General features: G+C 42.2%; 1 protein-coding gene across 1 annotated transcript in view; it reads left to right on the top strand.

The window, feature by feature from the left end:
* CD96 (CD96 molecule) overlaps window positions 1-14429 on the top strand; it is an 86843-nt gene that overhangs the window by 14340 nt on the left and 58074 nt on the right. The window contains exon 4 of the mRNA XM_065913659.1: window positions 10576-10783. Coding sequence (XP_065769731.1) covers window positions 10576-10783 — 208 coding nt within the window. The remainder of the gene's footprint in view (window positions 1-10575; window positions 10784-14429) is intronic.

Here is a 14429-nt window from a genome sequence, read left to right as displayed (position 1 = left end):
GGAGCCACATCCAGCAGAAGCCCCACTCACACTTATTTGTTGACGCACAACACGGGCAGGGCATAGACTCCCTTTCTTCCCAGAACCCTACTACCACATCCTGGGAAATGCACAGCATCGCTTGGACTGGGAAACACAAACTCTTAACGCATATCAGACACAAACAGAAAATGTCCATGAGAGCAGCAGTGTGTCTATACGAAACAGCCACTGCCCAGCTCCATCACTGCCACAGGTAATGACAGGCCCATGGTAGCTATGTTTTCTGACTTACAAGAATGAAACAAAACAGAAATATGGATTTTTATGTGAAATTTTCCAAGGCAACTCAACCAAATGGCATCCAGCTATTAACCAATATATAGAGTGGACTTCTACTATTACTGTTAAATCAGTTGATAACACAAGCCTTACACAATTATAAAGATTACCATAAACACAATTTTGAGGATCATGAAATGGGTGGCATTATTTAGATGATCCAGAATATGACTATATTAATTTTTCAGGTCTTCATCAAAATGAAAACACAAGATTTAAAAATTCTTATGTAACTAATAGATGTCCATGAGTATAGCAGCTGATACCATCTGCAAAATACTGCACTTGCATGCTTGATCATTTATGTTACAAGTTAGTAGATTTTTGTGGACTGACTTCGAAACTGACCCTTCATGTAAAATGATTTCTCTGAGGATGTGCCAAATCCAAAATAACTGACTTTCAAGGAGACTTTAAAATATAACCTACTAATAATTTTTTATTGTCTAGATATTTTTTGGATAGTATGATCAAAAGACATTATAAAATGCCTTTCTCAAATTGTTCTAAAAGCTACAGTGTCTGTTTATCATGTCGAAAAACGTATGCTCCCCCTTTTTATGGTTTGGTTGCTAAAATGTAAGACTTACTGCCTGACATTATGCCCATCATTAATAAAAGTCAGTTTTTCTTAACTAATGTGATACAAGGTGGTCCTTAGAAAAAAAAATTAAGAATAGAGATCTTCTCAAGAAGACAGAAACTTGTTGTACTAAACATCACTGTAATGGAAATACAGTATCTATACCTAGCTTACATTATTAATATTTCCACCAATGGACAAAAATTCTCCACCCTAATTATCACTAATTCACTATCAATAGGGGTGGTAATATTTAGTAGTAATCAAAAAGACTAACATTTAATAAAGCTTTACTTAGAGATTTTTGCGGGCTATGAAGTTGAACTGTAGTATCCTTGTCTTATCTGAAGAGAGTCTAATCTGTTTTTCCAAGAAACTGTTGAAGTTTTCAGTCAGCTTGTATCTTTTCTGTGACGCTGAACTTCTCCAGGGCAAAAAGCTGCATCACTCGTTTAAAAAATCCCTGGATCTAGTATATTGCCTTGACATAGGCACTCGGTAAACAGCTAATAAATAACTGAATGGATTTGCTTCATTTCTCTTTGTCGTCTCCCTTCATAGTCCCATTTCTTGGCTTCCTCTCAAACGGGTGATCCCTAAACCTCGTGCTGGCTGTGTGATTAATTAGTGAGACGCTCATTAGGTATCAGTGAGTGGATAACTGATAAGACATCCTCTAACAGTTGTCCTCAAAGAAACTAAGAAGGCTCTGTAAACATTGTCTTTGAATCCTGCCAAGACATTTGAGATAAATAAGGGATGGAGAGATTGCATCTGAGGTCACAGTGAGAGAGTGAGTCATAAACTTCTACTGAAACCTCAGGCCCTGCTCTCTCTTTAAAGAATGCATCATAATTAAGACAACTTGAGGAATCTTTCTGAAAGAAACTTCCTTTCAAAGGGAACATTGTATTGGCAAGTATGCTGATTAAATTCCAACTGTGCATTCCCCTTTTAAATGTCAAAATCTTTTTGCTCCTTTGATTTACATTTGTCCTCCACCCTGCCAGCGCTGTGGGATTCAGCAAGTCTGAGATGAAATCATCTAATCTCCCATTATTAAGGAATAAACTACAGCTCTTTATGTCTTTATGTCACGACTGTTATAAGTCTGCAGAGGATATAAATATCCCCTCAATCCATATTTTAGTACTTTAGTCCCTTGTTAAGCCAGCAGTAATAATCATAATGATAACCAATTGTTCTTACAGATATGATATAATGTGACTTTTAGAAAAGGTTACAAAGAGATGATGAAGATGAGCTCAGGAGGGTAGAAAACCCCGTATATCGGTACATCGAACTCAGTAACTCTGGGGAGCTGCAGAATGTCCCCCACTTCACGAGCTGCGTTAAACCCTGGAAACAATTTGACAAACTAAAATTAGCTTAATCTGGGTCACTGGAAAACAAAAGCCACTTTCTGTATGTGGAATTTTCTAAAATCTAATTCAGTTAATGACCCTCATGGGAAAGGTAATTATTGGGATTTTCAATTATCATAAAAATATTATTGACTGTGTATCCCTGATCCTATGCTGAGACTGTGTTAAATGTGTCCATGGAGCAGATCCATCGCACTCTGGAATTTTACATTCCAGGATCACAGCTACACTGAAGTAGAAAGGCATCTGGTGCAAACTGTGCATACATTTCTAGAGCACAAGAGGTAGCTAAGTAAGCACAGAGGATGTCAGCTGAGGGTCGGTGTGCATGACGTGAGGATGAAAAAGTCATGGAATGTGTTTATTTAGATGGAATGCACTTTGTAAAGGACAAATGATATTCTTCCCAGTTTATGTCCTGGGGCATGAGCTTGCAGTCATCAGGGAAATTCTGCGGGGTTATTCTGGGAGCTTCTCAATTCACTCTAATGTTCTATATTCATTCCAAAGTATCATCCTGATTTCCCACAGTATAAATTTCAGTTCAGTCTAACAAACATATGTGAATCTGTTTTAAGCGCTAGGTCCTACAGGGATAGAAACCTGTATTGGACATGTTTCCGACCATGAAATGCAACTTTAATAAAAATGTAAAACAGCAACATGGAGGGAAAATAGTTTGATTCTGACTAAATGGACCTGGAAAAACCTCTTAGGTTATGTTTGAGCTGGATAATTAAAGCCAACGAACAGCAGACATGCGTTTCACCAAGACCCTGGGACCTGTGAGCACACGTTGGCAGCAGCCCGTTTGTCAGGGTGGGAGAGATGCTGAGGGGTGGTTGCTCCCAAACTTGGTGGATAAAGAGAAACCCATGACTTTTCTCTTTAAAATCAGGAAAAGAAAGTGAGAAACATATCACACAGTTCAATACTAATGATAAAGGCATACAACTAGAATCTAGATGCTTGTTTCTTTAAATTTTTCTCTATAAATGCATCTTTTCTGTACTCTCTTCTTTACTATTTGTAATATTTTACATGTAAATGAAAATCAAAATGGGCTTCCAGGTGGCACTGTAGTGAAGAACCCGCCTGCCAATGCAGGAAACGTAAGAGGTGTGGGCTCCATCCCTGGGTCAGGAAGATCCCCTGGAGGAGGTCATGGCCACCTTCAGTATTCTTGGTGGAGAATCCCTTGGACAAAGGAGCCTGGCGGGCTACAGTCCATGAGGTACAAGAGTTGGAAGTGACTGGAGCGACAGCACGCACACACAGTAAACAATATTGGTTTTTCCACGCCTGTGGGGAGCCTAGCTATTCAGAAAAGAAAGCTGTCACCTTCTATCTGATGGCAGCTGACTCTATCTTCACCATAATCAAAAATGAAGTGTTAGCCAACCTACAAAATGTTGACAACCAATTGTGTTGATTGGAAAAAATATTGTTGTGGATTTCTATAAAATGGACATGGGGAGCTTTGCAAGCAGTCTGCTCTGATAGTACTGACTGGATGGGGAATAAATAGTGCAAAGTGAAGACAAGAAGCAGTTAGGAGATAAAGAAGCATCAATCGATGCAGTTAACAGAATTTATTGAATGGGCTCTGTACCCTGGGCACCTGCCTTGTGCTGTAGCAACCACTGCCTGCGCTGACATGGGGCTCAGGGCAGCCCAGAGATGAGGTGGCCTCACTAAATCAAATAGCACCATGGTCTCTTTTCTGCACTGAAAATTCTGATTCCAGTACCAAAGTAGGAACCCTTCTGCAAATTATCTTAGGATTTATCAGGTCATTAAGAGAATGCAAGAGTTTTCCATGATTCAGTATGACCCCCACCCCCAGCCCTCATCATGCTAATTATTTTCTCCAACTCCTGTTTATTATTTACTTATGCATTTATTTTCCTTCTATGGGTCCTGATTTTCTGTTTGTTTTTCTTGTGAGTTTGTTCTTCTCCTCAACAGACTCTCAGCAGAAATGTCAAGGACTGGCTGTTATACTGTTTTTTTGAGGCTGCATGAAGCAAAGTGTGGCTTTTAGAGGGAGATTGCTGTTTTCAAGTCCTGGCTCTACATTTACTAGCAGTGTGACCCAGGAGCTAGGATTAGGGTGAAGTGAGTAGGGCCTTCACCTTGGCTGCAAAATTTAAGGAAGTTCCCAAAGAAATCAGTAATCATGATACTTTCAAGTATCAAAATTTGCGGAAAATCCATGAGAAACAAAATGCCAAATTTTTAAATAAAGGCACGGTGTCTTCTGTTTGTTATGAGACCCTGCTATGCTCTTCAAGGAACAGAATTTTCACAATCAGCCTGTGGTTCCTGGATCTTTGTGGCATGGTGCCCGCCTAGGGCCAGAAGCATGAAGGTTGACAAGGACAGGAGAAAAGACTGAACAGTGCCTGACTTTATGAAGCCATTTTTCAAAATGTTAAATTGTAGAGTTTTTATTAACTTTTTCCACTGTTAACTATGTCAAAATATGGGAGGATATTTTGCTAAGTGTGTATAAGGACACACATTTTTCTTTTTGTCTCAGAATTCTATACAGCCTTGGATATGTTGCCCAGCCTGATTTTAGTTCTGTCATCCACAAAAAAGGATAATTATATAATATAATTATAAATTTATTATAATTACATAATTATAGTACCAGCCCCATGGTGGTGTTGTGAGGTGGTGATTAACTTAATACAATACCTATGCTCAATACATATTAAAAAGTAATTTTCAAAGAGTTCATTTTAATACTCTTCATAATTCTATAATTTAACCATGCAAAGAGCAAATACTCATGAATTCACAGCAAGCTGATCCAGTTCAGGTTGTAAGACAGTGATTTAGTATTAACTGAACATTTGCTGAGTGTTAGGACTCATGTAGGTGTATTCTACACACTAGCTAATTCCATCTACATTCCTCATTTGATTGTAAGGGTCCAGCAAGTTGTACATTTCATGAAGTTTTAGAAATATTTAATAATATTTTAGGGATTCCCAGGTAACTCAGTGGTAAACAATCCACCTGCCAATGAAGCAGACAGGAGTTTGAACCCTGGATCAGGAAGGTCCCCTAGAGGAGAAAATGGCAACCCATTCCAGTTGCCTGGAAAATCACATGGACAGAGGAGCCTGGTGGGCTATAGACCATGGGGCTGCAAAAAGGCAGACGTGACTGAGCGCTCACACACATTAGTATTTTTAAAATTATGAAAAGAAGAAAAGAAAAACAGCCAAGAAAAAAGATTCTGTGCAAGATCCCCTACCAGTCTTTCTTGCAGAACAAATGCCCTAGAATCATTCTTATCAGGTGAGAGTTGAGGTGTATTTGGTGGTGCCTGTCACCAAAGTTAGGTCAGTTCAGTTCAGTTTTGTGTCGACTCTTTGTGACCCCATGAACTGCAGCACACCAGGCTTCCCTGTCCATCACCAACTTCTGGAGCTTACTCAAACTCATGTCCATTGAGTTGGTGATGCCATCCAGCCATCTCATCTTCTGTCGTCCCCTTCTCCTACTACCTTCAATCTTTCCCAGCATCAGGGTCTTTTCAAATGAGTTAGTTCTTTGCATCAGGTGGCCAAAGTATTGGAGTTTCAGCTTCAACATCAGTCCTTCCAATGAATATTCAGGACTTATTTCCTTTAGGATGGACTGGTTGGATCTCTTTGCTGTCCAAGGGACTCTTAAGAGTCTTCTCCAATACCACAGTTCAAAAGCATCAATTCTTTGGTGCTCAGCTCTCTTTATAGTCCAACTCTCACATCCATACATGACTACTGGTAAAACCATAGCCTTGACTAGATGGACCTTTGTTGGCAAAGGAATGTATGCTGTCTAGGTTGGTCATAGCTTTTCTTCCAAGGAGCAAGTCTCTTTTAATTTCATGGCTGCAGTCACCATCTGCAGTGATTTTGGAGCCCCCCAAAATAAAGTCTGTCACTGTTTCCATTGTTTCCCCATCTATTTGCCATGAAGTGATGGGACCAGATGCCATGATCTTAGGTTTCTGAATGTTGAGTTTTTCACTCTTCTCTTTCCCTTTCATCAAGAGGCTCTTTAGTTCTTTACTTTCTGCCATAAATGTGGTGTCATCTGCATATCTAAGGTTATTGATATTTCTCGGCAATCTTGATTCCAGCTTGTGCTTCCTCCAGCCCAGCGTTTCTCATGATGTACTCTGCATATAAGTTAAATAAGCAGGGGGACAATATACAACCTTAACATACTCCTTTCTTGATTTGGAACCAGTCTATTGTTCCATGTTCAGTTCTAACTATTGCTTCCTGACCTGCATACAGGTTTCTCAGGAGGCAGGTCAGGTGGTCTGGTATTCCCATCTCTTTCAGAATTTTCCACAGTTTATTGTGATCCACACAAAGGCTTTGGCATAGTCAGTAAAGCAGAAATTGGTGTTTCTCTGGAACTCTCTTGCTTTTTTGATGATCCAGTGGATGTTGGCAATTTGATCTCTGATTCCTCTGCCTTTTCTAAAACCAGCTTGAACATCTGGAAGTTCACAGTTCATGTACTGTTGAAGCCTGGCTTGGAGAATTTTGAGCATCACTTTGCTAGCATGTGAGATGAGTGCAATTGTACAGTAGTTTGAGCATTCTTTGGCATTGCCTTTCTTTGGGATTGGAATGAAAACTGACCTTTTCCAGTCCTGTGGCCACTGCTGAGTTTTCCAATTTTGCTGGCATATTGAGTGCAGCACTTTCACAGCATCATCTTTGAAATAACTAAAGGTAGGTCAATATATCATAAAAGGCTCCTTTCAATCAGCAAACTGTCCACACCTCCAAGATCTCCCATTTATATAAAAACTTCTGGCTTCCTGGAGTTTTTTGTTTTGTTTTGTTTTGTTTCAGTTTCATTTATTTATTTTCTTTACAATATTGTATTGATTTTGCTATACATTGACATGAATCCACCATGAAATTTTTTCATTCTAGATAATCCACAAAATTTATTTGTTTTGTGATGGTTTGGTTTTATTAAGACATAATGTCTCAGAGACTTATTTGTCCCTTTCTTGGTGCTGTGACCTAAGTACCTTCTCTCTATGACCTTTGAGCAAGTTACCTAACCTTGGTTTATTCCAGCTTGTTTTAAGGATCAAATAAGACCTGTAAGAACTTGGCAAAGCACCTAAAAGTCGGTGCTAAATAAACGTAAGCTGTGACTATTAATGTAAAAACTTAGCTATGGTCCTAGCAAAATAATACTGTCGTCTCTCCCTCTCCCGGCACTAGACATTTCATTGTTTGCCTGAGTTTTGTCACCCTCTTCCCATTCGCTCCGTGAAAGCGGGTGCTCACATGTGGGTTCTTGCCCCATCCCCTTTGTATCTGCGGCCTCTACAATCTCTCAGGATCTCCCGATGTTATAGGTTACAGCGACACTTTGCAACCAAATCCATCTTTCCCAATGAAGGGACAAATCCCTCCTCTATGAGTGTTGAACTCCCAGAAGTAAAAAAAGTAAATAAAACCTAAGCACGATTTCTTTAAAAAATATCTTTTCTCTATCAGTTAAACTACTCTGGCCAGTCACTCCCAGATACACAATAAGGAAAAAGCCATATTCTTACCAGTCTCCAACCTCAGCCTCTGACTGCCTATCTTCCCACAACAAAGTGACAGATGGAAATATTCTGAATGGCAAGGTGTTTACTAAAAGATCAAGCATCTCAAACTTCTGGATTCTCACAAAAACAGTCCCTTGCATAAAACAAGAACAGTGAAACATAGCTTGTGTGGAAGCGCCTGCAGGGTGAGCCTGCTTCCTTAATTAGAGTAAGTTCCCTACATGTGAATGAGTTCCATTCCGAGAGCATGTTCATGAGTCCAATTTGTGAGTCCAACAAAGTTAACCTAGGTACCCCACTGACACAATCAGCTACACAGTACCGTACTGTAATAGGGTTATAATAACTTTGCACACAAATACATTAAAACAACCATTTTCAGTCTTACAGTACAGTGCCTTGAAAAGCGCAGTAGTACCGTCCAACAGCTGGCACGCAGAGGCTGGCATCGAGTGAGCAGGCAAGAAGAGTTACTGACTGGCGAAGGGAGTGGAGGTGGGAGATGATAGACCTGAAGGATTGTCAGCAATAGGAGATGGAGAGAAAGCTGCAATTTCACTCATGCCTGATGATGGCACAGGTTCTCATTCTTGGCTGGATTCAATTCTGTCTACCCTCTTATTTTAAAAAATGACCCAGTGACGTCTGGGTAGCAGCTCTTTTTTTCCTGATCATAGATGACACGCTAGCCCTGGATTGCATTCTAAATGACTGCTGCAGCCTTTGTGTACTGTTCTACATTTGGGTCCTGTGCCTCAAAAGCTAACAGTGCCGCCTCAAATAAAGAACGTCCCCTTGCTGTGTCCCACGTCATGAATCTCTTTGGTTCTTTGGTTTCTCCTTCCTCTGGCCTCTCTTGTTCTCTCTGGGCCTCCAGTTCCATCAGGTCTTCATTAGTAAGTTACACGAAGTAAGTGCAGCAAAGCACAGCCCCCTGTAGAGGATGCATGCCCGTGAGAGTGTGCACGAAACACGTGGGCTAATTTACATGGTTAGACATGCAGACACATGTTCCCCTCGTTGAAAGTTCACAGCATGAACGGTCATGTATCGGGCCTCCACAGAGGCTGAGTGAAATGCCTTCCTGTCTCTTCTGCTGTCGCCACCCAATACTCAGGGCCCTTTTAGGACCCCTTCTCCAGAACATAATCCAAGGCCCCTGTCTCCCTTTAATTTTCTGTACTCTTTCTTGTTAGGAATACAGCAACCCCGAGTATTAGGTCCATCTTTATGTGGGCATGCACTTTGCCTCAGGAGTAAGTCTGTGATTCTCTGCAGGCAGCAGTATCTGTCTATTTGCAGGGAAAGCTGTTACCAATACAAATGGTGTCTTCTGTAAGAGATTCTCCTAAGTGTATTCTGGAAATGCCTATATAAACCATGAAAGAAGTCTGTCTTCCTGTTTACACTTCCTGTTCTGCTCCCAGCTCATGCTTCAATTCTCTCCCTCACCTAGCTGCCTTTCTTCTATGCAGAATCTAATTTTTTGAACTAGAGATTCCAAGCCACAGACCTTTGTTTTCATTGTTTTGTGACTTCTTTCCCATCTAATGCATCCCAGTTCAGCCTTCTCCTTTTCAGTTCCTTCCATTTCCCCCAGCCTGTACAAATAATGATTCATCTACTGTTTGGCATTGGACCAGTGGTTCTCAGCCCTGGCTTCTCCGAGGACCTTTTTAAAAAAGTGCCCTGGGATGAGGCTTATCCCAAAACAACTGCACTAGAATGTCCAGAGAAGAAGCTGTGTACCAGAATGTGTTCCAAGCACTCAGCTGAAAATGCCGAGTCAGAACGGAGTATAAATATAAGGTCATAAGCTTCCTCTCCATTTGTGCGCCTCGAGTCCCCTCCTCACCAGACCCTTAGTCAGCAGTGTCCCGACAGTGACCAACGCTGCGACACCTTGTCCATGAAGTTCAGGACAAGGCAAGAACGACGGGAGCATTTCTCACAGACCTAAAAAGGACATGGACCCAAGTCCTCCAGTTAAACGCTGATCTCCAAATTCAGATTAGCGTTTGCAGCCTACTCCTTGCGTGTCCTCCTTGAAGGTGACAGACACAGACACAGCTAGGCCAGGTAAGCAGATGCCAAAGGGCTCAGTGTCTAAGGAGGCACCCACTCTCGGGGCCCTTCCTGCACTTACAAGACCCGGAGAGTGAGTGCCTCCTTAACCTCTGCATTCTAGGAGTCTCCCTTTACCTCATCCTGGTCCTCATTCCAAGTGGAGCTAAAATGAGAGCTTTTCTAAAGGAATGCTGGGAAGAAAGGATGATTGTAATCATCCAGTTCAGTGAAAATTTAATGAGTAAAACTGATACAACCCCCTGAACATATCCTAGCGTTATGATTTCAGAACTTGAAATGAGAATTATGACCTGACATTAATTCCCAGGGCTGTACCCTCCCCCAAATCCCACTGTCAATATGCAGCTCATGGAAGGTGATGAAGGAGAAGTTTTAATCAGAAGAGCAGCAATTTCTATTCGTGTTAGGAGAAAATGACAGTATATTTTAAGTTGAAAGTTGAGTGTGATGATACTTTCTCTAGTAACACACTCAGTATCTCTTAATTTCAATTCTTCGTTCATCATCTCCCCTGTCACAAGATACAGATGGATTACTGCATGTGGAATGCCTAGTCCAGAGCTGGCACGATTGAGCGCTCAACGCTGGTAACCATTTTGTCTCATCAGGAGGATCATGGAACTCAGGAGACACTTACGGCTCGCGGCCAGCCCACCAGCAATTCCACGTTGTTTAAGGACAGAGTCCGGACGGGCGCAGACTACAGGCTCTACCTCTCCCCAGTCCAAGTCCACGATGACGGCCGGACGTTCTCCTGCCGCATCGTGCTCGGGTCTGGCAGAGTCCTGAGGAGCTCCACCACCGTCAAGGTGTTTGGTAAGAGTTTCTGCTCTCCGGAGTCCCTGCCTACTCCTGTTGCAGTCTCCAGATTCTTCCCTGCCGGAGATGAAGCACTGTTAGCCAGAGAGCCGCCACTCAAGGGTCGCTATGCTGGAGTTCGGGTTGTCTTGACACTTGTCATCCATGCTGCGGGTGGAGATGAGGGAAGGAAGCCAAAGAACGATGGTTCAGCAGCCGTAGGTCACCAGTTTCCTGGTGACCACCAACCACCACCTTACGTGCATTACTACATGGCTTTCCATGTGACCACCACTTCATGGTTTTAACGTCTCCTGAGAAGGCTGGAGGTCTCTTTCGCTATAACTGCCAGGCTCTACTCGCTTAGTTGTCTGGTGTATTAGTTGCTTCCTGGAGCAAGGTGGAATTAGGCCAGTGTGAGGAAAGGGAGACGACAGACAGCTCCGAGAAACTGCAGGAGCCCTCTTGCCCCCGCCAAGGCCAGCTGGGGTGAGAGGCTGCCCGGCTCCTCCAGCAGAAGACCTGCAGGGCCGGCCCTCTGACCCTGCACTTGCAGGAGAGTGGGGCTTAGCTGAGATACCCGCTGTGGCCTCAGTCAGACTGCAGAGGCTCTGCAGGTTGCAAATTTAAGGGAAATGGGAAAGTGAGGCAAGGAAATATTAATGAACAGAAACTTGTTGGCTTTAGATATTTTTCATTTTTGTGACCAAGAACTGTGCTTTTCAAAACATCATTTTTCTGTTATTTTTATTTTTTTAATTTAATTTTTATCAAAACATCATTTTTAAATGAAGGCCAAGAGGAAAGCAGTGATGTAGATGAGCAACTCATTGTTTTTGAAAATGAGGTAAAAGAGAAAATAATTCACAAAACCTAAGAGCATGGACTGGAAAAAAAAACCAAAAACAAAAAAAAAGAGCATGGACTGGTAGATTTTTTCTCAGTTAACTGAACGATAGGATAAGTGAAAAAATCTTTGCTTTTATCTAGAATCTTATTGAATTATTACTAGCGATCACACAATTCAGTATTTTAAAGGAATTGCAAACCCTTTAGTTCATAAATAAGGAAATAGCTGCAGCCAGAATGTATTCAGTTTGAAGTCTCTTGCCGATAGCACCTCCTGTATGTCTTTCTTTGACTCACACCGTCTCCCTCTTGCCTTCCTTCCCTCGCTCCTTCCTTACCTCCATCTTTCTCTGGGATGTGTTAGGGAAGAATCAATCGCCCCCGTGATCAGGTTCCTTATGGGGCCTAGACAGTGTCGTGTGATGAGTTGGAAAGACTGTTCATCTCTTTGATTGATACCACCATTCTCTCATTTATGGGGTGTGACTGTCTTAGCCCAAACATAAGACCAATTCATCTGGCCTCCCTATTGGCAAATCGATGTAGGCAGTCATCTAGGATGTGAAAAGAAATAATTCTGTTAGGCAAACTGTGTCCCATTTGACCAAGGGTTTTTGTACCTCAACTTGATCTAATTGCCTTGTCAACATTTAAACCATGTCCCATATCTCTTTGCTGCATTGAAGTATCTTCATCTTGGTCTAGAGTGCTTTCCACTCTTTTCCATCTCATATCTCGGCCTCTATATTTTTGTTTGCTTCTGCTTTGAACTCCTTTCAGTGGATGCTTAAAAATACAAGACACTGCCTACTTGTTCAAGTAACTAGACTTTTCTGCTTTCTGATTTTCTCCTTTAGCAAATAGGCCAGATTGTATTTGGACGGTCTTATCCAATCTTTAATCTATTTGGGGTGTCACCCGAGTGTATATCATAGTGATCCTGGCACAGACTTATACTGCATATCTTATTCAGGACCCACTCTGCATCCCCAGGTGATTCTTCAAATAGAATAAGCCAAAACTAAAAATATGAAAACCTTGAAATAAATGCTCATATGTGTCACTGAGCCATTCTACATGCCCTTCATCCAGTTTATTTCTTCTTCCTGAACACCTTTGTCCTCTGCCAGACCATAAACCAGAAGCTTCACCCTGCCACTTCCTGGATCCCCCTCGCTAGTCTCCTATGACTTGACTTTCCTTATGGGGGGTCCCCTGCCATCACAAGTTCGTTCTCTGTGATTCCCCCCAAATAATCTGTCTGTATCTATCACCCTTGCAACCTTTGGTATACTCGTTCCTGCTTTCAGGCCCTTCATTCTACCAGCATTTATTGCTAATAGAGGTCAGAAAAAGGCCTCCTCCCGTTACTATTGTGTCTTGGTTTGGGTTCTCCTGAAAGAAAACTCTGAGACAAGAATTTGCATTAATTTATTTGAGAGATAATCCTAGGAAATATAGGAGTGGGAAAAATATGTCAAGGAAGAGAAGGAAGATAATAAAATGTACATGATCAAGCCAGTTAGCGATGTGGGCTTAGAGCTCACTCCCACTGGGAAACCGTGGGCGAACACGCATCAGAGTTACCCGTGACAAAGGTGAGGAAGCTGGGGCATTATACACAGCTCCCCACCTGTTACCACCATCAACCCTCTGGACTTTCCGTCTGCCCTGTTTGTGGACTGAGCGTGTGTCCATGACCCCAGTGAATCTTCAGGAGGGAGTCACAGGTGTGCCAGCAAGAGGCCGCGTGGAGGCAGCCGAGGCTGCGTGGGTGCAGCAGACACTGACGGTACCTGTGACAAGGGCCTTAATACTTTATCCCCTGGGTCGTAGAGGGCTTTGTCTGTTATACTCAACTTAGCTTGAGGCTACTTCAGTTCAGCATGATGTTCTCAATGTCTGTTTTATGCTGGGCATTATCAATGCTATAGATGGAGAGATGAATAAAGCATTCTGGCTTTAAGAATTTACAGTTTAGCGGGACAATAAAATCACTGAAATAGTCCCTGATCTTTTCTGATGCCAAGTAACTAAGTAAGAACCAGGTGTTTTTCCAGCTCCCTTCAGGGGCCTTAACTCATGCTTTACTTCTAGACCTGTGGGCACACAGACTATTCCTCTCTTCTCTCCGCCCACTGCCTGTCCCCTCCGTCCCTCACATTGCTACTTTCGCCTGCTCCTCCTGTCGCTGTTTAGTTGCTAAGTTGGGCCCAACCGTTTTGCAACCCCATGGACTGTAGCCTGCCAGGTTCCTCTGTCTGTGGGATTTCCCAGGCAAGAATACTGGAGTGCATGCCATTTCCTTCTCCAGGAAGTCTTCCTGACTCAGGGATCAAACCCTCATCTCCTGCATCCGCAGGCGGATTCTTTACCACTAAGCCACCCGGGAAGGCCCTTTTCAACTGACTCACCTGTAATCATCTTTGAAGCATCAGCTGTCCCCACTTCCAAAAGCCTCCTCTTATTCCCCAAGGTTGACTTAGAAAGCTTCTCCTAAAAGCTTTCTTCAAATCCTACGTGTCCCTAATAACAGTTCTTACATCAATTCTAATTTCTAGTTTTTGTATGTGTATTTTCCATGTAAATGTAAATTTCTCAAGGATGATGAATATGATGTGTCCACCTTTGTTTCCTTGGCATCTAATATACTGCTGGAACACAGTGGGAGTTTAATAAATATCTGATGAGTTATGAATTTTTCACACATGCATGTGCACGTGCGCGCGCGCGCGCGCACACACACACACACACACACTAGTGACCAGGCAGGGTATCATTCAGGACCACTAACTAACTGTTTTATTTGTCTTTA

The sequence above is a fragment of the Muntiacus reevesi genome, chromosome 21 (genome assembly GCF_963930625.1).
Source record: "Muntiacus reevesi chromosome 21, mMunRee1.1, whole genome shotgun sequence".
Taxonomy (NCBI): Eukaryota; Metazoa; Chordata; class Mammalia; order Artiodactyla; family Cervidae; genus Muntiacus; species Muntiacus reevesi.
Note: the sequence above shows the minus strand (reverse complement) of the source record. Positions and strands in the feature narration are given on the sequence as shown.